Source organism: Triplophysa rosa, linkage group LG9 (assembly GCF_024868665.1).
Source record: "Triplophysa rosa linkage group LG9, Trosa_1v2, whole genome shotgun sequence".
In the NCBI taxonomy this organism is placed as follows: domain Eukaryota; kingdom Metazoa; phylum Chordata; class Actinopteri; order Cypriniformes; family Nemacheilidae; genus Triplophysa; species Triplophysa rosa.
The window spans coordinates 13320088-13342905 of record NC_079898.1 but is presented as its reverse complement, the minus strand read 5'-3'; the positions used below and the strand labels follow the sequence as shown (position 1 = coordinate 13342905).

The window sequence follows — 22818 nt, the reverse complement described above, 5'->3', positions numbered from 1 at the left end:
TTAAACTGTGAACTCTATAATCAATGTCTCCACGTACTGTAGAAGTCCAAGTTTTCTTTCCTTCCTGTCTCTTCCCTTCATAAACCATTATTTGTCCTTGATTCTCTTTTAAAACCCCATGTAATTTGACTATGTAAGCCTAAATTCCCTTTACCCTCTCTTTTCCTTTGACAGATGTGGCTAATAGGTTTAAGTGCTGAAGCGAACAGACTAATTATAGGCGGTGCCACCTATGTTTGTGTTTAGCTGCAGAACGACAGGAGATGATGAATTCATCAGCTCAGAGGAAATGGGTCCCATTTAATCCTTTAACCGTTTAAACATCAGCTTCCACATGAACCTGCCACACAGCAGCTCCTTGGGAACAGATGTTGAAATACAATGCCCATTAGCTTTGCTCTCAGCGGTTTAGTTTCTTACAAAGAAATAAAAGAAAAGCAAGACTTGTTTTACGCCCGATACCAGTGTCTCATTCAGAAAGCACTCGTAATCTAACATTAGCTAAATGTGCTGAAGTAACACTTTTTAAATGAGTCATTGATTCATCACAAACACTCTTTCTATTGCGTTTGTTATAGATGGCATGCTTCCATCTGTATTATATCATATATTAGATTAATACATTTGCATACTGAAATCATTGTAGGGCTATTACAGAATGTGGATGGCAGGTGTTAAATGAAATGTTCAGAGCGACTGTTTAAAGATTTATATAAATCTTTATGTTTATATGTCTATATGTTTATATAAATCGTTCACACTTATAGACGTGGAAAAAATGAAGAGACCATTCCTAATGTTCATTTAATCAGCATTTCTAGATGTATTATGGTCATTCCAGTCCAATCAAACCAAACCACGGGAGTGACAAAGTCATCCAACAGTAATGTGAAAGACCGACAGCACGACAAGACACATGAAAACTGTGATCAAAATCAAGGTTATCACAAACAAATAATAGTTTGTGAACTTTTCCTAAATACATTTACAAATATTACTCCTTGCATTGCTTAAAAGTGATTATGAACTTGTTTTCTTATATTTAAGTTCTGAAAAAATACAGAGCATCTTTTCTGTTATTTTCTGGTGCTTCTCCAGTTTTCATTTTCTGCAAATAAATGCATATAGAAACAATATTTTTATTTGAAATTTGGGAGAAACATTGTTAGTAGTCCAAAGAATGAAACAAAAATGACCATTTGACCTAAACACATACCTATAAATAGTAAATTCAGAAAAACTGAAAATAATTACTAAAAGATCTCCGCGGCTGTATATAAAGTATCAGACCACACACACATCCACAAATATATGGAAACTTGCAAATAACGAGTTTTGCACTCATATTTCACTTTTTCCAAACAAGCACAAAATTGCATTGGGAACACATTGAAGCATAGACGACATTAGATCAAATGAATGCTAATATCTCATATATGTTTATCTGTTAAACAACATATAAAATAGCCAAGAACAAACTGTGGACACTCAGCTCACATATGTAATAAATTAAATGTTTCTGCCCTAGAAAAATATCAAACCACGAGGCATCTGCAAACTAATAATTCCTGACCGGTTGTTCAGTTCTTCACTTTTCTGAAACCTTATTGAAACATGTCTTCACTAACAGTTGACAGCCAGAACGCATCTAATTATTTATTCATAAAATCTGTTTCAATTAAAAGCTAACAAAACTTTTGTGAAATATTTTGCGTTACATGACACAGTGTGCTCCATGTCTTTCAAATAAAAGCCACGTCAACCTGTTGCACTGACCTCAGAAAATGGGAAAGAATAGCGTTGAAACAGAGAGAGAGAGAGAGAGAGAGAGAGCAAGACTTGGTTTCTCTTGGGTGAAGCATTAATCTCTTTAAAAGCCTTCATTAGCTCAGATTTATTCACCCCCTCTCGCTGAAGCAGCCTGTTCAGAGCTGGGCAGGATATTTGTACATTTCATTTTAATCCTCGTTAATAGCTATTTTATTAAAATGACACCTTCAAGAAGGACATTAACAGTGAAGTGATGGACTCTTCGTGACATTGATTCAGAGTGTGAAAGAGATTGACTGTTGAGAGAGAGAGAGTGCTGAGGTGATCCAAATTAATCAGACTAAGTAGCACAGCATACACTGTAAATCAGGAAGAGGGCAGACGGAGAGCTCAAGTTAGGACCAGCTCTTTTCCTTTAAAAGAAAAATACTTATGTGTGGGAATTCATATGTGACATTTATATTATTGGGAATTTCACGAGCGGTGTAATGTTATTTCAATATCTGACATTTAGAAAAACAAAAGTAGTCTTGCAAAAATGTTACATTTGTGATAATATCTCCCATCTGACGCATTACGTGCCTCGTGAAGTCGAGCTTTGCTTTTAAAAACTTTTTTCTGAACTTGTTATGTTTCCCTCGTATTCCTCTCAATCTTCCCACTCCAGAGATCCCCGAGGGCTCTGTCTGCTCTGTGGGATGTTGAGGTAGGAGGTACTTCCTGAATTTTGAATGCGTTGCCTGCGAAACATTATGCGCCCTCATCTGTCTTATGTTGTAGCCAGCGCTCATTTACTGTACCTTCCCATCAGCCCCTGCTCCGCTCTCAAAGACACTGTAAAACAGGGCGACAGCCATCAAGCATGTAAACTGTGGAGGGAAGATGTACAAAATAAGGGGGTGGTAGCAATACCGAAAGAGCAAAAAAAAAAAAAGAGCAAGGAAGAGAGAGCATGCTAATGAAATTGAAAGTTATTCAGTTGTATGCAAATATGTGTTTTTCTATACAACCAACGCAGATGTCTGCCCTTCAAAAAGTGGGATCTATATATAAAAAATAAATCACGATGAGCTGGGTTGGCGAAAACGTCTCTTGAGAGAATAGAGCAGCCTATGGCGAAGACAGCTTTCTTCTTTTTTATCATAATTGATAACAGATTTGTTTGGAGCAGTTACAGCACTGCCACTGGCATGTGCTGGAGACATTTCACATCTTCTGAAATTAAAATATGTGCTTCTGTGTGTGGACTCACATTAAAAGTACAATCCTGTCGTAGACAATAATAGAAGAGGATCCTCTGTGGTTATAACACTTAGTTAAAAGGCAACCCTTTATACGGGAGGGGCAGAAACCACGGGCCAAGCCCTTAACCCCAGATTCAGGTCTGCTGAGTATAGCCAGGGATTGGGAATGCGAGTTGAATTAAACCACATACTTTCTTTCCCCTTGGAAATCGCAGTGACCAACCTGCAGCCGGACATGGTTCTGTGGTCCAGCTCCAGTAGGACAGTCCTCATAGTTGAGTTGACTGTACCTTGGGAAGAGGCCATTAACGAAGCATTTGAAAGAAAGAATCTCCGGTATGCCAACTTGGCAGCGGAGGCTTAAGATCGAGGTGAAAGTGTTCCCGGTGGAAGTGGGCTGGAGCTTTGTTTCCAATTCCACTACAAGGCTGCTTAAGGAAGTGGGAATCAGAGGACAGTCCCAACGGACGGCAGTCAAAGAACTTGCCACTGTCTCTGACAGAAGCAGCCACTGGCTGTGGTTGAAATGGAAGGATGCAATATGGGATGCCAAGTGACCACGTAATAAAATCATGTTGTATTGTTATGCCATACGGGACCGGGGGCACTGAGCTTGCATTAACGGAGTCAGTGGGGTTATAACAGCCTTAGCCAATGGGTTGGCGCGTATGGTTGCGTTGATTTTGGTAATGTCTCAGGGACCGGGGGCACTGAGCGTGCATTAACGGTTTGGGTAGTCGTGGCCTAATGGTTAGAGAGTCGGACTCGTGACCAGAAGGTTGCCAGTTCGATTCTCAGGGCCGGCGGGTAACGACTGTGGTGCCTTTGAGCTGCAGTGATAGCTGCCCACTGCTTCTGCCAGATGACCTTGTAACAATGCGACACACACCCAGGTCTGATCAACCTGCTGTTGCATTGATGGAAACCATAGAAAGGGCATTATCAGCAGCACCTCACCAAAAGGCATCTTTCACTCAGGATAATGTGATGAAATTGGGACACACAACTCATGAGTTGTCTCTTTGATAATGGCAAGGAAAGGTAAGTATGCTATGTATTTCTATTATAATTCATGCCCAAACACAGAGGATGCCTACCCTACGAACCAGTGAAACCCCAGACCTCCTTTCCTCTATTCATATTCTTGACTGCTTCCCCCTGCATAAGGCGTGGGAAATGTCCTATTGGGCAATTCAACTGTGATGAAATAGTGGGATTATAACAACTAGTCCTATTAATTTAATTTTCAAACAGGTACAAGTGCCTCAGGTAACTAATGCTGCCAGAGACGAGACTTTATAATGTTTAACTCCCTGAAAGAATCTCTGATGAGAGAAACACAAAATATGTGGTGCTAAGCCTACAAGCAGACAAACGTAATTTAGTTCTGGCAGCTCTATAAATATTACCATTAAAAACTTGATTTAAAGTGCAATGATTGCTCACCAAAATCAATAGAAAACATGTCAACGTGCTGTTCATCATGTGAGTTGTTGCAGATAACTTTATTTTTATTTGTATTGTGATGATAAATTATTGTCAATTTAAATTTTGACATATTGGAAAAGATAAATATTTCATTCTGAAATGTAATGAGAATTCCCAAAGTCAATTTTAAAGCAAACTGTGTAATAAAAATATTATGGAAGATAATTTTAATTTTATTTTATGAATGCTTGCAGGTCCAGTGTTATGAAATTTAGCGGCATCTAGTGGTGAGGTTGCGAATTGCAAACAACGGCTCACTTCACCCCTCCCTTTTGAAGCACTACGGTGGCTGACACAGAACTAAGATGTTGTCACGTTTTTGCTTCTTTGCCGAACGAGATAATGGATTTGGGCGCTCTGTAGAGCAGTTTGTCCGTTTAGGGTTAATGTAGAAACAACATGGCGAAGGGAATGCCAGGGGACCCTCGTATTTACAGTAGATAGAAATAGCTCATTCTAAGATAATAAAAACATAACTCTTCATTATGTAAGGTCTTTATACACCTCTGAACACATAGTTATGTATATTATATTGCATTTCTGTCGATAGATCCTCGAAACAAATTACACATTGGACCTTTAAAATAACTCTTTTCACAAGCATATACTTAAAATACCAAAACTCTATGATAGTGGCAATAAGCCCTGTCATTCATAAGCTCCTCTATTAAATTATTAGATGCATCTAATGAAATAATCATCTTCTTTGGAGAATCTAAATGAAAAGCTAAAGGCTGCAGAATCCAAATATAGGTCCCTGTAATGGAGAATAACAGAAATCACAACACTGATCACAACAGTCAGCTCTATCAACACTGTTTCACACTCGCCCTTGAGCAAAACACTTAACCCCTTGCTGTATCAGTGAGACTCTGTAATTAGTGAACAGTAAGATGCTTTGGATAATAAACTCCTGCTAAATGACATGTAACTGCCTGCTAAATCACACACAATTAGACAAGATGATGATGCAATTTAAAGAGGTTTTCTATAGCACTAGTCAGGGTCACTTCACATCTCACAGTAGTTAACATTGTTTACTCAATTCAGCCTCGTTTTTTTAAAAGCTGAATTATTTATACAGTATGTGGGAACAAGAGTGTGCTGACGTTTTTGCGCTTTCAACACACTGACGTTGCAAGTGACGCATGCAGTCGTGAAATCATAATAGTCACAGTTGCATTTGAGATGCATGTCATGTTACTACCAGATGTAAATCGGATCACCTGAGTCAGAAACCAGGTGTGAGACTCGAACTCCTTCAAGAAGTTCCACTATCATGTCGAAATCAATTGGGTTTGATTTACTGCAGGTTGGTTTAGTGAGTTTATAAGATAACAAAAAGGGCAGTTAGTCACAACATTTGCTTCAACAAGCATTTGATTTCAGTTGAGTTCATTGTGGGGTTGAATTTTGTAAGTCGCTGCAGGTTCCTGAGGGCCATGTACAGTCTAAAGTCTCCATCTGGCACACTTTTTTATCTGTCGTCTGATGCCCTTTCCAGATCGGACTTAGTGTTTAATAGCCAAATGTTAGAGTTCCTCTGTCCTTTAGAAAGCTTTGCACACACTCCTCATCTACATACTACGCCTGTTTTCACAAACAGGACACAAATAAACACTGTCTACCTATATTCATTCTGAACTTTAAAAATGTACGTACTTCCCTCTAAAAGGTGAATGCAAAACTGTGCAACAAAACATTTGGTGTACACAGGAATAGAATGTTTGTCAATTAAATGTGCATTGCCTTTTTCTAGGGCTGCATAACGATTAATCGCATCCAGAATAAAAGTTTGTGTTTACATAATATATGTCTGTGTACTGTGCATATTAATACTTTAATAACTTTTTTTCTGGATGCGATCAATCGTGATTAATTGTTTGACAGCGCTAATTTTTTGCATTTTAATGAAACATATAGTATATATAAAATAACATAAAATCTACTGTAGTTGTTCTCAAAACTTTACTAGGTACAGACATTATTCCAGTTCCTGCTTTGGAAGTTAGTATGATTCAAGGTTAGTAGCTTTTGGGGGCTATTGAGAAGGCAATTTTTTGCCTCCGTACCGAACCGACAACCTGTCAGCAAGAAAGACATACGCGTAGTACACAACAAAGGTGTCGGCACCTGGGTTCAGGTCTGTGTAATATTTCTGTCTGTGTATGATTGTGTAATGTTGTAAAACTGTGCAGACTACTCACCAGCCCGTCATGTTTGCCGTGCGGCGCCAGGCACACTTACTCACACACCTGTCAGTGCCACAGGAAACACATTAGCGTGAACTTGTGTGTCTGTTTGTGCTGACTTGGCCTGACAGACAGTAAAAATGCTTGAAATTATCGGAGGTGAAAGGGAAACAAATAAAGCAAACAACCCATCTGCTGGTAGAGAAAGAGGGAGAGGGTATGAGAAAGAGATACTGACAGGGTGAGAGAGATTGTGAAAGACAGGCAACATGGAAGAGAGAGAGAGAGAGAGAGAGGAGATTAAATAAAAAAGAGGCATGCGGGGTGGCTGGCAGGTTATCCGAAGCGTGTCAGGAACACTCTCGCCGTGTGTCTTTTATGTTCAGCCTGCGAGCTGCAGACAGGCGGGCTGTTGTGTTGTTAGGTGCCTTGTGGCTGTGCTCTTCTGCACTGATTGTGTAGTGATGCTTCAGAGCAGAGGCAGGTGCTTCTAAGTGCATCCAGACTGAAATACAACGAGCTGTTTGTTTTGCTCAACTCAAAATCAGCCTCATGTTCACACTTCTGAAGTGAAGAGTTACTTGATACTCTGCTAGAAATTCTTCATTCGCTTTCAGTGGATGTGTGGACTTGGTCAACTCTGAATCAGATCTGAAGGGTACACATTAAAAAATGACTGCAACAGTCTGGATTCAAGCAATTCCAGCATTATGGATATTACATTTGCAGTCAAAACTTTTATTATAAATATCAATAATTGAAATACAAATTCTCAGAGAAGGATTCTCCAACCAATATATTGATTTGTTTTATTAAACTCCTGACAATCCAGACATCAGAAAAATATCGGTCTATGCAGTAAATGTGTTTTCTATTTCATGCGTTATGTAAAAATGCACAACTAGACCGAATAATAACCAATATATAGAGAAGAAATGGTTCCTCATAAAACATACAGGTGGTGCATCTCAATAAATTAGAATGTTGTAGAAAAGTTCATTTATCAGTAATTCAACTCAAATTGTGAAACTTGTTTATTAAATAAATTCAATCCACACAGACTGAAGTAGTTTAAGTCTTTGGTTCTTTTAATTGTGATGATTTTGGCTCACATTTAACAAAAACCCACCAATTCACTATCTCAACAAATTAGAATATGGTGACATGCCAATCAGCTAATCATCTCAAAACACCCGCAAAGGTTTCCTGAGCCTTCAAAATGGTCTCTCAGTTTGGTTCACTAGGCTACACAATCAAGGGGAAGACTGCCGATCTGACAGTTGTCCAGAAGACAATCATTGACACCCTTCACAAGGAGGGTAAGCCACAAACATTCATTGCCAAAGAAGCTGGCTGTTCACAGAGTGCTGTATCCAAGCATGTTAACAGAAAGTTGAGTGGAAGGAAAACTTGTGGAAGAAAAAGATGCACAACCAACCGAGAGAACCGCATTTGGGTGAACTTCACAAGGAATGGACTGAGGCTGGGGTCAAGGTATCAAGAGCCACCACACACAGACGTGTCAAGGAATTTACATTTATTCATTTAGCAGACGCTTTTATCCAAAGCGACTTACAAGTTGGGTAAACAATGGAAGCAATTGGGTCAGCATTAGGACAACAAAAAGCATAAGTGCAATAAAACATGACTCACAAAGCCTACTACAGTGTACAGGTAGTGTACGTTTTTATACATATATAGATAGAGTAGAGAAGATATAGAAGTCAGAAATGATCTGTCAGGTGCTGACGGAAGAGATGTGTTTTCAGCCGATTCTTAAAGATGGCCACAGAATCTGCTTATCTTGTAGCAGCAGGCAGATCATTCCACAAATGTGGAACCGATCCAGAGAAGGTTTGTGAGAATGATTTTTTTACCTTTTTGGGATGGCACCACAAGACGTCGTTCGTTTGTAGAGCGTAAGGATCTGGTGTGTACATAAGTCTGCAGTGAGTTCACAGTGAGTGAAGATAGGGGGGTGCCAAACCATTGGTGGTCTTGTAGGCCAGGAGCAGAGTCTAGAATTTGATGCGAGCGACTATAGGGAGCCAACGTAACTTAATGAAGAGAGTGGTGACGTGTGCTCTCTTCGGTTCATTGAAGACCATTCTTGCTGCTGCATTCTGGATCATCTGTAGAGGTTTTGTTGCGCAAGCAGGAAGTCCAGCTAGTAGCGCATTGCAATAGTCCAGTCTGGACAGAACAAGAGCCTGGACTAGGACCTGCGTAGCATGCTCGGATAGGAAAGGTCTAATTTTCCTGATATTGTAGAGGATGAATCTACATGACCGAGTGGTGCTGGCAACCTGGATCTGTGAAGTTTAGCTGATCATCGATCTCCACTCCCAGGTTTCTGGCCTTTCTGGAAGATGTGATGGTTGATGAGCCCAGTTGAATGGAGAAGTTGTGATGGATCCTAGGGTGGGACGGGATTACAAGCAGTTCTGTTTTTGCAAGGTTCAGCTGCAAGTGATGGTCCTTCATCCAGAGCGAAATGTCGCTCGGGCATGCTGAAATGCATGCAGAAACAGTCGGATCTTCAGGCTGAAATGACAGGTGGAGTTGTGTATCATCCGCATAGCAGTGATAGGAAAAGCCATGTTTCCGAATGACAGAGCCAAGGGATGTCATGTATACAGAAATGAGCAACGGCCCAAGCACGGAGCCCTGAGGCACCCCTGTACCTAGGTGTTGGGACTCAGAGACCTCTCCTCTCCAGGATACTCTAAATTACCTACTTGAGAGGTAAGACCTGAATCATTGTAGTACCATTCCGGAGACACCCATAGCCTTGAGGGTCGACAGGAGGATGTGGTGTTTAACGGTGTCAAAGGCGGCAGATAGATCCAGTAGGATGAGTACAGATGAGTACAGATGAGTTTGAGGCAGCTCTTGCCAGTCTTTTGGGCTTCAATGACAGAGAGCAGCGCAGTCTCAGTGGAATGACCGCTCTTTAAACCTGACTGGTTGCTGTCCAGGAGGTTGTTCTGCGTGAGAAAGGAGGAGAGCTGGTTACATACAACACGCTCAAGAGTTTTGGCAATGAAGGGGAGGAGAGATACCGCTCTGTACTTATCTAACAGTGCAGGATTAAGAATGGGTTTCTTCAGTAGCGGGGTAATATGGGGTAATACAGGCTTCTTTGAAGACTGCTACAGTTGTCGTATTCCTCTTGTTAAGCCACACCTGAACCACAGACAACGTCAGAGGCATCTTACCTGGGCTAAGGAGAACATAACTAATTGCTAATCGCTTTGTTGTTCGGTTCATACGTGGTCAAGACACTTACATACTGGCATTGAAACTCCTCTGTCAACCTTGACAGCTATATGTATGGACTTCATATGGTTTAAATGCGAGAAAGACGGATATGAGGAGTTAAACACAGCGCATCCATACTGACGCGTCGCAGTTTGCTTCCATCTGCTCACCTGATACTTTGCTGCATGGTGTGTTTTTAAAACTTTTTTCATGTGATTATAGCGAGTTCTGTATCATACGCCACAGAGAGGCGTAACTTTTAATAAAAACATGACGCTCGCTCTTCTAAACTCCTCGTGCTCTGGGTAGCGTGAATCTGGGCTGCGGGTGCTAGAGGTTACCATAGAAAATTTGTTTGCCATTGTTTGAGTAGTGTCGTTTGCTCATAGCACTGCATGAGTGTATTGGCCAGGACAACCTGAAATATTCATATATATTATGATGTTTTTAACAATCAAATGATGGTGAAGGGTAAGACACCTGGCGATCCACATGATTTTTGAAAAGAGCCACGTGTCATGTGGATCGCCAGGTGTCTTACCCTTCACCATCATTTGATTCATCTAAAGCGTAGTGTTCATGTCTAAAGCGTATACAGTGCTTTAAAATCTGTAAAGGAGACAGCTCACTGGATTTTGGAACACAGCTAGAGAACGTGCCTAAACTCTAACAGCACTTTTGAAAAACATACAGAACTACAGGGAGTTTCCCACACCCAGTCAAACAGCATTTCAGTCACATTTGTCCTCCAACACTTCTCCCAGCATGCTCTGGGCGGCCGGTACTGTAGAGCACCGGGTCTTAAGGGAGCTCATTGTGTTGGTTATGTTGAGCTCCACAGACAGATTCATTAGCCAGTTCCTAGATATAAAAAAGGACTATCCTGCCACAGAGGTCCATTGCCAAATTTCCATTTTAATTGCAGACAGAAACACAGAAGGAGAGTAAGCGTACAATCCTATAACCGCTCTGGGCCGTCTACAGTCTACACCAACAACAGATTAATCATGTCCCTAATACTCAGCAAAAGCCACGACGTCCCCCTTCAAACACAAAAGGTGGGAGTATAAACTTACCTTCTCTTCGCTATTAAAAGTGAAGATGAATGTATTTTCAAAGTCTCCGACATGGGCGGAAAAAACAAGCATGAAACATTACACAGCACATCATTTCACAATCTGTTTGCTTCAAATCCAGTATTGATTTTGTTTTTGTTCTCTGTGAGAATGAAGCTATTGATTAAAAACGCGAGGGGAGAAAAAGAACACGGTCGTCATTAAGAAATAAGAGAAACTCTTAATGGGGAGGCAGGGGTAGTTTAAGGAAGTACCAAAAGAAATTAAATTCACCGATGCAGAAAGTTAGAAGTGTGTAACCAACTGCATCAAAGCCAAAACCTGCTTCAACATATAAATGCCCTGTGCCAGTTATGGAAGATAATGCAAATTCAACTCAGGGCCATGTTGTCTACCATGGAGACATCTGTTGTTTATGAACAACATAATTACTTACAGTCTAGACACAAATAAAGCTTTGCAAAACAACATATTTGTACACATACTAAAGCCTGCCGAGCACAGCCTTTATCACACAAGCGCCTCTGTTTATGAAAGCACACTGCCCTGTCTTAACGTATTTTCCTTTCCTTTCTTTTTTTATCCTATTTTTTGCTTTGAGTTTTTCTTTTTCTATCACATTTGCGGTATCATAAACATAAAACATTTAAATCAATGGTTCTCAAACTGTGGTATGTGTACCAATAGTGGTACTTGAAGAGACCCCTGGTGGTAAACTCTATATTTTAATTTAAATTTCGTGTTTTAACCATGTTTAATACACGATAGATAAATACGGAATACATCTCAGCCTATGTGCAATTTTATTATAGTTGTATAAATTTTGTTTATTTATCATTGGTCGATGACGTAACTCAGGCGTGAGCAAACAGACGCTTGTGCATCTCTCACTCTCTCTCTCTTCCGATGAGGTGCGTGTAAATTAAGCTTCTTATGTATTTCTGCACTTGAACCGCTGTTTAAAGCTGTTGTTATTGCTGTAAAGCGCTAATTCAACATGCGTCTGCATCTACTTGGTTAAATTAATGATGGGCGCGTTGCGATTTAGTTTTGACGCGCCACTTTGACGAGCCGCTGCAGTAAAGTGTGAGTCTCTGTTTGTTATATACAGCTGTTCTCTTGATGTTTAGTATACGTATATTTGTTTATCTTCTGTGTTAAATATACCTTCCACATTGTTTGTCTGTATTGTAGGTCTTTCCGCAAGTCCTCAAAAAGTTAATAATAAATCCCCCATAAAAGTCATTTACAGAGCGCTGTTTACTGTGCACTACAGAAAAGTGTTTTGTGTCCACTATTACTGCTGAATAACTTGAAAAACATGGAAAAACATGTTCTTTAGTTTGAAAACAGCTAGTAAACAAAAAAGTACTTGTATTATTAAGAATACATTAGAATTGGAGGATGAGGTGTAAAGATAAAGATTCACAGCTTTACTATTAATTTGAGAGTTTTTTTCATATGATTTTCTATGGTGGTCATTAAGTGGTACTTGGAACAAATTGTTTTACTAAAGGTGGTACTTGATCTGAAAAGTTTGAGAACCCCTGATTTAAATGACTGGTATTAAAGTGATAGTTCACCCAAAAATTTAAATTCTGTCATTTACTCACCCTCTTGTCATTTCAAACCTGTATGACTTTCTTTCTTCCGGAGAACACAAAAGAAGATATGTTGATGAATGTTGTTAACTTGCCCTCATTCACTTGCATTGGTTTTGTGTCCATACAACAGAAGTGAATGGGGCCAGTGCTGTTCAGTTACCAACATTTTTCATAATATCTTGTGGAGGAAGAAAGAAAGTCATACAGGTTTGAAATTACATCTGTCTTCTGCAGAACACCAAAACAAGATCTTTTGAAGAATAGATGCAGAACAGAGTAAATGATGAAATAATGTTCATTCTTTGGTGAACTATCCCTTTAATGGCAGCAGTGTTCCTGGAGAAATTTACAACTTTCTAAGAATTTGTAGGAATCTAAGACTTTTGATGGTAAAGTGCTAAGTGAGAAGCAATCAGGATTTGCAAAGAGATTCTTGATGAGCCGCAGCATTTTAGATGAAAGAATTTTTTCTGACAGGCCCCCTCAAGGGTTTTGACCTAAGACTCTGAATCTCTTCGACAAACGAGGGTTTAACTCTTAAGCGTTACTAATCTCTGGGGTAGACAGAAATCACAGCCTCTTCCAACAGCGGTACGTCATTGAAAAATGAGGGATGGCATTAATTCAGGTCGGCTTGATAAAAAGGGTAAAAAAGCATTTCAAAGTATATTTACTCAAGGATAAAGTGTCTTAATGAAAATCATACCGAATGAATTCAGTTCATAAATGCAGGAAAAAATACATATGGCTTTTTAGCTCTATCCTTTATTGCAGGGCTATTCAATTAGTTTGTCATGGGGGCCAGTTCATGAAAAGCATCCCAAATGAGGGGCCGGAGAGATATGGCTTGCAATACGAGGGATGACACAACAACAATAATAAATCAGTTTTATTTTTTCCCAAATTCCGTTTTTTCTGTTTACATTTTTCTGGATTCTGTGTTTTCCGTCCTTTACTATACAATATATTTGCCCACATGAAAAAATACTTCAGTATACTACCGTATTCACTTATAAACTATATTAAAAAACCTGCAGTAGATACATTGAACCATACAGGGAAAAATACAAATAGAAATAAAATTGTTTTTGTTTTTTAGTCTACTTAAATGTAAGTAATATTTTTTATAATAAGTTCTAATTTTGTATAATTTTACTAGCACATTTACTTTAGTTTACTAGGGCTTTAGTTTACTAAAGTAAATAATACATTCAGTGGTTGAACTATAAAAAAATCAAGAGGGATGGTGTGGTAAAATGTGGGTGTGTTATAACTTGTTCATGTTAACCGGACTTTTATTTTGACGGGTCGCCGCAAAGGGTGTTTGGTTTGACAGTTGCCTTTCTCACATGAAACAGTGAAACAGGTCAACATGTGCATGCGTTCTCTTAAAGTTCCACGAGCACACGCAAAACAATTGCAGATTAAATAGTTACAAGCCACCTGAATATTTTTAAAGTTACTCATGCACAATTTGAACTGTGTTAGCTGTTCGGCGCTACTTTTTTGTAAAAATACATTTGCCATATTCTGTGCCATTCCGCGTTATACAGCAAAATATGCCTGGATTCCGCGATTCAATCATAGGGTCCTAAGTTAACTATGGGAGCCCGTATGTTGTATTTTTGCCCCATCAGGGTACGATCACACAGAACGCGCTTTTCATGTTGGAAAACGCGAGGCGAGCTGCGCTGCTCTTTTGGTGACTCTTTGAAACAGCGTTTTTTGTATGTTGCTAGGTAACCCGAAACAGCCACAACAAGTTTCTCCTCCATGTCTCCAGGCGTTCCGAGCATCTGTAAACCTCCGTTGCCACAAGGGAAGCCCCGCCTCTCCACTCATTCGATTGGACAATGGAACAAAGCGCATGACGTCAAGCGCTTTTCTGCTCAGAGTTGAGTTTTTTTCAACTTCGGGCGCTCAGAGCGCTCCGCCTAAAACAAGAGGAGCAGCAGGTGGCAGAAACGCGAGGCGCCCGGCGCGCATAGGGCAGCGCGCAAAACGCTCCCTGCCAACTGAAAACAATTCAAAAGAGGCGCGTCTCACAACAAAAGACTCGTTCTGTCTGATCAGGCCCTTAGGCACCCAAAGTTTTTTTCTACATTTAAACGTGCTGATGTTGTATTTTAAAACTGCATAACAAAAAAAGAGAAATTCAGTGAAACAATATTAACCTACAGAGACGCTGTTCTCCGACGAGCTATTCTCCGCCCTTGCCTCTGTATTTTTTAAATGGTGGTCCTATTCGTGTTAGCAAAATGTCAGAAATGAAACTAATAAAAGTTAGTCCGTCATCGTACTGTTTGTCTCACAGGAGAGGCTGCTTGCGTGTCGCGCCTCTTGCCTAACGTCACGTGACTCCTGCTCTGTGCTGCTGCAGATTGTGCTGAATGGAACAGACGCGCGTCAGTCCGTTCCCGACTGAACTAAATTTAGAGATTCTTTTTCACACTGTGCTACTTGAAGGGCTTGAACAAATTACATCGAGGGCCCGCCAATTGAATAGCCCGGCTTTATTGTCTATCTATGAAATCAAGCTTGTATTCATTACATAGCATTGTCTGTGGGATCAGAGTACTGAATGAAATATTGTTCTCATAAACAACTTTCCAATAAGAGAATCTTAAAATAGCGTCATACTTTACTCCAGAGAATATTTTTCAGAGCAGTGTTATTTTAAAAAGCTAAATTTCTGTGCAAACACACACCTCAATATTATTGGCTCCAAAATCTACTGAAACATGAATTGACCCAAAACAACAAGATATACAAACAAATATTACAATAAAGTCTATGAATTCAATAACATTCCAAACAAGTGACAACTTGCCCCAATCACAATGACCCCTCTTTTCCCTTTCAAAGGAAAACAATAGGTTGTCCTAATATCTCGCCTGAATCAACATACTTCGCATCACATCAATCAAGCATATGTGTGCATACACAGTAATTACACACACTGACCTCATCCAGCGCCATCAGGCCCTTGAGTGTTTTGCGTAAGAGGGTTATGATATCCTCTCTTATCTTTTCTGGCCAGAGAGAGCTCAGGTAAAGTCAAAACTCAGAGTGATATTAGACTGCTAATGGATTGATTGATAACAGGTTTATGACCCCTGGACTACAGGACTATTGAACCAGACCCATCGTCTAATGGTTTTTCCCAGATTCTCTTTAACTAATATTGGCTGAACAGCCCATAAAACTCTGATTGCAATGAATGGCACTGATGGAGAAAGTCTGTCAGTAAATAAAATCCAACACTGGTGGGAATTTTTGCTTGTATGTGAAATATAAGAAATCCAAATTCAACAAAAAAAGTATGATGTGCCCAACCTGATCTCAAGGGAATTCGTAACTGTTTTACAAGGTGGCCAATTGGTATGAATTCTTACGATGTGAAAAACGATTATTAGGAAAAGGCAATACTGAAGCTCCTCCCCTAACCCCACCCCTAAACCTAACGTCACTGGCGCAAAAGTTACATACGAATGTGCTAAAACGTACGAATAAGATCGTGCAAATTCATACAAATTAGCCACCTTGTAAAATAGTGATGAATTCCCATGAGATTATGTTGGTTTGTCTTGGTTAGTAGTTGCTACGAAACTGCAGTAGGTTTAAAGCTTTAAGAACAATAAATGTTTCAATAAAATAGAAATAGATTTTTTACGTCGTAAACAGAATGTTCAATTAGTTAGAAATAACAGGCCTTCGAAATAAACTTAAAGACCTTTAATATCTTAGAAAAATACATACATAATAAGAATATTGTATTTCTATCGTTCTTCCACTGGAAGTTAAGTTCCATATTATATTTGTAACTAAAGTAGTCTATATACTTTAGTCTTTCTTAAGTGAAATATCATCTTCTGTCACCTTGTACAAGCATATGTTGACTTGTCAACATGCAGGACCAAAGAGACAACAGACTGCCAGACTATTTAGTTTCACCTGTCAGTCTTTTGCAGCCCAGGAAACATCTGGTTCTGATCAATCGGACTCACGTAGCAGAGAAATGTGTTTCTTATACTAACATGCAAGATCAGCTGAACATGAGACAGTCCCAGAGCAGCAAAAGTGCTGATGAGAGAAATTAAGACAAAAGGCTATTAATACGGATCAGAGTGATCTGTGCATGCACTGGTCTGTACACTGACTTCTGACATCAGTTTGATGAGGATGAAGGCATGATGAGGACGAATCCTGATGGGCAGGGCTGTTGAGTTGAGGTGAAATGTTCTCCGAGGTCAAGTTTCAGGCTAAGTTGGATTGCGAGTTTTGGTTAAGAAACTGACATTTGTAAACTAGAAATAATGTTATTTTATCTTTAATCAAAGGTCATTTAAAGCAAGTCAGTTTCACTCAGATCAAAGTTGGGATCATAAATGGAACTGCTTTAGCTTTAAGTCATTACACATACACGCTGTAACTAATAAAATACAAATGTCTCTTTTCCCTTATACTCCCTTTAACTTCATTCAGAACGCTGCTGCCGGTCTGCATGTGGGCTATTTGTATTTTCCCTGGAACGTCTCACGCTGTTAAATATTGCAATGCCCAATTTCCCACTGACTCCGGAACAGTGACAATCGGTACTTGTAAACGCTCCATGAAGTAAAGCTCAGCATCGCTCCGAGCGCAGCTGTGGGATTTATGCACGTCTCATAAAAACCCTTCATGGGTCATCGATCTGGGAGGTGTTTTGGACAGAGATGAGATGTGACAGGAATCAGCAGCCTGACATGACACATTAAAAGACCAGAGCTAAGTATTATGTTGAGCTCGCTCAAAGCACTGTGTAGGACTAGCTTTGATTAAAGTGTCCAAAACCTGTGAAAGATGACATGGAACAAGCCAAAAGATGAATCTGCGCCTGTCTGTTAATATCAGCTTTCTACTATGTGCCTGTTAAAAAAGCAAAATATTTAATATCACTGCCAATGTCTGTAGGAAATAGAAATACTAAAAAAGATGGTGAAAAACCATGTGTGTTTGTCATTAAGCCAGAAATATAAGATTTTTGTGTATACTAGACTGAGCATCTGTCTGCAAGGTGAAAGACTGAAACATTTAGAGCCTTTAATGTCATACACTGCTGTCTCATAATCACTAAGACTTGACAGAGAGAAGACGAAAACACAAGGAACAAGACTAAGAGGATCATTGTATGCTCCTGAGAGTTGCCATAACTGCCATTGTGTATTTGAACAGCTGTATATGGACTGTTTTGATAGGAACAGACCATGAGACAGGCAGCTCACAGAACATATGTTTGAATCCCTGCTCTGTGGACTACAGTCATCTCCCAGATCCCCCCAACCACTCTCAGCTTCTTAACATCAATACTTAACATCAATACATAGAGACAAAGAGAGAAAGAGATGGATGTTAACTCAGATAACAAGAATTCTAGTTCTTTTCACAAGCATAAAACCGCAAAATCACAGTATGGAGAGCGTAATCAATAGCTATCTTCCTTTTGTGAGTAAAAATGTGTTTATGTCCTGAAACCCAAACCTATCAATACCTGAACAGACCATTAGATAGTCTTTAAAATTTTAAGTCTTTGAATGAAGACCATTTGTGCAACGCCCGCTGAAAGATAAGTGTGACAAAATATCAACACACCTGACAAAAACACACGTATCTAAAAGCATGTATAATACGACATATGCTATGAAATTTAAAGATGCTGCTTCCAAATTCACCTACTTATACTGTTTTTGTTATGGAAAAGTATCTACATTTTAGTGCATAGCAAAACTGTATGCACGCACTGGGGCATACTAACGCAAAACGGAAGTGGTCGTTGTTGCCTAGACAACACTGTGATCATAAATGTCACGGACATCAAAATACATCTCTTCATTGCATCTGAGTATTTATTCGTTTATTGTTTCATATGTAATGTTTACTGTATGCTTACATTGATTAATTTAGCAAAGCATCTTTTATTTAATTTTATTAATGCAGTGGAGTGTCACTAAACTCTGCCCTCTCACGGTGAGTTGTGGGTAATATCAGCCGTTTGAGTATGCATGGATTCACACTTTCACCGGAAACAGATTTTCTAAACTATTTAGGATGGATAGTATGTAAACTGGGACACAGCAAGTACGTTGTTTATGTACGTTCTGGTGGATCTTTTTTGGATCTGGTGGCACCAGTGGTCTTTATATTTATACTGACCCCTACTGGTGTGGATGTCTTGCTGGTTCACTGCTCTCTCTGTCTTGAACTTTTCTTTAAGTGGCTGCTCTGGAAAGTGCATGGTCATGGTATTTAATGGAGTTGTAACTGTGGTCATTTTGCTCTGCACTCGAGGTCATCCCACTTGTCTTCGCTTTGTGGCATTGAAGCTGCAGGTCATAGAGGTTTGTTTTAGCTCTTCAACAGGAATTGCTTGTTTGGACATGCTAAATTCTGCTTCCACTGATGGATCACAGACATGCTGATCCAAACTTTTGAACTATTCTGTTGGCTACTTTTTGTACTATTATACAGTATATATTGTAGGGTACTTGTTCTTAAATTGGTAGGTTTTCTTTTGATGTAATTTTCTTTTACTGAAAAAAATTGCTATTTAAGTTAAACTTGCTATAGGGGGGACCTGCTTGATGCAGATTTAAACATATTTTCCTTGACCGTTGATGACTTTCTTGCTTTTAACCTCTCTATTTATATCAACATTTTAAAAAGAAAAAAATATGCATGTGCACCTTTAAGGCCATGTGCATGTGTGTGTAAAACAAAGTACTTCTCAGTAAGTGTCATAGACTTCAACTTTACACCAAACATTACATCTCACCATCCACAAATTTACAGATCAAAATATTAAATATGAAATTTCTCCCTATCTGCTATTGATCACTTCACACTCAAAGTGAGATATGTTTTGCTATTAAGTATAAGCACTCAGAGCCGCAGTGTCATCAGCTTTAACATGCTGTACAAACGTTATACGTCACATTTTTCAAACATTATGTCTTGTTTTACAATGCACCAAGCTCACAGAAGCTGCTGGAATGAGATGCAGCCACAATGCTAAATCTAGCATATAAAACTGTCAAAAAAATAAACACAGACCCAGATTATGACCTGACAACAACCCATCTTCACATCGTAGTTCAACACAAAGACGAGTATGTGAAGTTATAGAACAAAAAGTTGGAGGTAAAAAGAGCAACGTACATTACAGAACCTTGGAGTCAGAAAAAGGAATTGTTGCTCTGTTGCTGCAGATGTTTTTGCACTTCAAGAGTTGTGGAGGTAACGGTGAGGACAACTCAGTCAAAGCCAAGCTAGATATTGAATACAACATTTCTAGTGTGCTTTTAGGCTGTGTTCAGACTTGACTTCTTTTTGACAAGAAAAAGTTGACAAAGGCGCTTTTTTAGTAAAAAAAAAACGCTGGCAGCTTTTGGTTACAAATAGCAGCCGAATGCCATGACTTCGGAGGCAGCCCAGAGAAACAGATAAGCAGCATAACTGAAGTCTATTTGAATTATAAACAGAGAGCGTCTTTGCAATAACTAATCACATATTTAAAAACTACAATTCTAATTTCTCGCTAGAAATGCAATCAGAAGTTGTTGAAAGTGAAAATTAAACTTACAATTATACAAAACTATCCTCCAACGGGCATTTCGGCCGCCACTTTATTTATCGAGCTTGAGCCTTCTCGACCAATCATGTTCGTCGCATGTTGTTAAGGAAACGACATGTCTCTGTCATTGGTTAGCTGTGAAAAAGGAAAAAGTTGCTCAATCGGGAACGTGTTGTCCTTCCTGCAAGAGAGACTCGAGAGTAATCTCTCCCTTTCCACACTGAAAGTGTATGTAGCCGCCATTGCCGCTCATCACGAACCAGTCATTGGTAAGTCTCTGGGACAGCACAACCTGATCATTAGGTTCCTAATTGGCGCGAGTAGGCTGAATTTGCTTCTTCCGCTCTCTGTACCCTCTTGGGACCTCGATGTGGTCCTGGCGGGCCTCCAGAGGTCCCCTTTCAAGCCCCTGAGAGAAGCCGCTCTTCCCCCACCGGGCAAAGAATAGGCATTCCATCCATCACTAAGCACTTCTTGGTGGCGGGCTGGGCGGAGCAGCCCTGCCTCCTTAGGCCGGGTATCAGCTGAGTTATCTAGCACATAGCTCTAAACCGGACCTAGTGCTCCACACGTAGTAACCCTCATGGTCTGGTTCCCATGTGGGTAACCCATGACCTCCCCTAGGTGGGCCTCCACCTCTAGCGGTACTCAACTTACAGTCTGCACATTCCTCCTGTGAGTTAGGAAGTGGTCTCCGTAGTGGTTTCCTCAGTGAGGAAATAGCGCTTCCCCAGTGGCCCTTACGTTGCCGGACGACTTCTCGCCGTTAGAGAAAGAAGGCCTCTACCCGTGATGGCCGGTGGCAGGGCTTCCCACCTTTCTCAAAGCTCTGGGACCCCCTACCTCTCCACTGGATGGTTACAATTTTGCGCTAGCACTCACGTCTGACACGCCCAGGCCAGTCAGCGTCGCTTCGCTAGAGATTGTGATGCGGCACAGCACCGTGGCATTTTCAATAGGAACCCTATTCTGTCGACACAACGTCGAGAGACCGACAGAAAGGGAACGTCTCGGTTACTTCTTTAACCTCTGTTCCCTGATGGAGGGAACAAGACGTTGTGTCCCTCATGCCACAACGCTTGCCGCCCGCTGCAGCAGTCGATAGATGCTTCTCAGGCTCCTCAGCACAAAAGGTGAATGAATGCAGCACGCCGTCTTCCTTTTATACCCGGATGTCCGGGGCAGAGACCGGCATGCAAATTTCACTCGCCAATTTCATTGGCCTTTTCAAAGTCAGTCAGAAGATGATAGGTTCCTACGTCAAACCCCATTCTGTCGACACAACGTCTCGTTCCCTCCATCAGGGAACAGAGGTTACAGATGTAACCGAGACGATTTCCATGCATGTTTCCATAGCCTTTATCCATCAAACTTCTACACAACAGCCCAGTGCAGTTGTATGTGCCGCAAGAAAAAGGAGCTCTGCAAATAAATAACAGACTGCCAAACATTTGTTTGACTTTTATAAAAGGTCAATTATCACAGATGGCATTTTAAATGTTGTTTTTTAAAAGTTAAAAAAAAGTTGAAGACATGATGACTAACATGAAACTGGTGATGGATATAGGTAAGTAATGCTAGCTTACAGCTTTGAAAAAGATATTCCACAACAAATGATCCGAAGCACAATTCAGTACACTTCAACAAAAACTCAGCGGAAAGCAGTTGTAACTGCTCTAGACCATGTGAGAGAAATATAGCCCTAATGCTAGCGGCCATTGAAAGCATCCATCCAGAGCCTGTGCTTAGCAACCAACTTAGGCATGAAATGTGATGATGGCCCTGCTCTCTGGCCTTGCTGCATGCTTACTGAGAATATTCAACCATATATTATGCAATTATGCTAAACACAATTTACACTGTTATAACAGATGCTATTTAATTAACCTCTTAATGCGGAAATTAGCGATTCACTGTTTTCACTCCGTTCCTTTAAAAATCTAAAGACTGTGGAATAAAAAAAGATATGAGTTTATCAAATCAGCACCGCATAAAAATGTTAAGACCTTTTAAAATTTTAAGAACGTTTTCCTCAACAAGCAATATACAAACAAGAACACTCCAGGAAACCAGAAGTGCACACACATATGTTAGATACAAAAAAAGCCAAGAGAAAATAAACATTGTTAGAATTGCACTTCATGAGTTTGGAGAATGATGTCAGGTACTCACCTCCACCTGGCCTTGCAGAAGCTCCTCCTCTTCCTCTGGAGTCTCCAGTGCCACCGTAACAGAGGCAAATGGACGGCTGGCCATCTGCTGTCGCTCTCGCATAAGCTGCTATAGAAAGAGACAAAATAAACATACATCAGTGAGTCATTTCAGTTTGGATAAGCCTACTGAAACACACAATAAACAACAAAAACCACAAGTCGAATGCACAAAGTGTATACACTTTTTCCATCATTCTATGGTCTCATTTATATATATATTTTTAACTAATTATTGATTTTGTAAAGAAATTGGTTTAGTTTTTATAACGTTTTTAGATTTTTTTTATTAGATTTTGGTTTGAAATACATAGATGTGCACAAAGGCATGAATTTGTCTACAAAAGTACATTCATGTATTACT

At 39.9% G+C, this 22818-nt stretch overlaps 1 protein-coding gene across 1 annotated transcript in view; it reads right to left on the bottom strand.

Moving 5' to 3' along the window:
* The window catches only part of atrnl1a (attractin-like 1a), a 245483-nt gene that overhangs the window by 15899 nt on the left and 206766 nt on the right, over window positions 1-22818 (bottom strand). Inside the window, 1 exon segment of the mRNA XM_057341818.1 lies at window positions 22417-22524. Coding sequence (XP_057197801.1) covers window positions 22417-22524 — 108 coding nt within the window.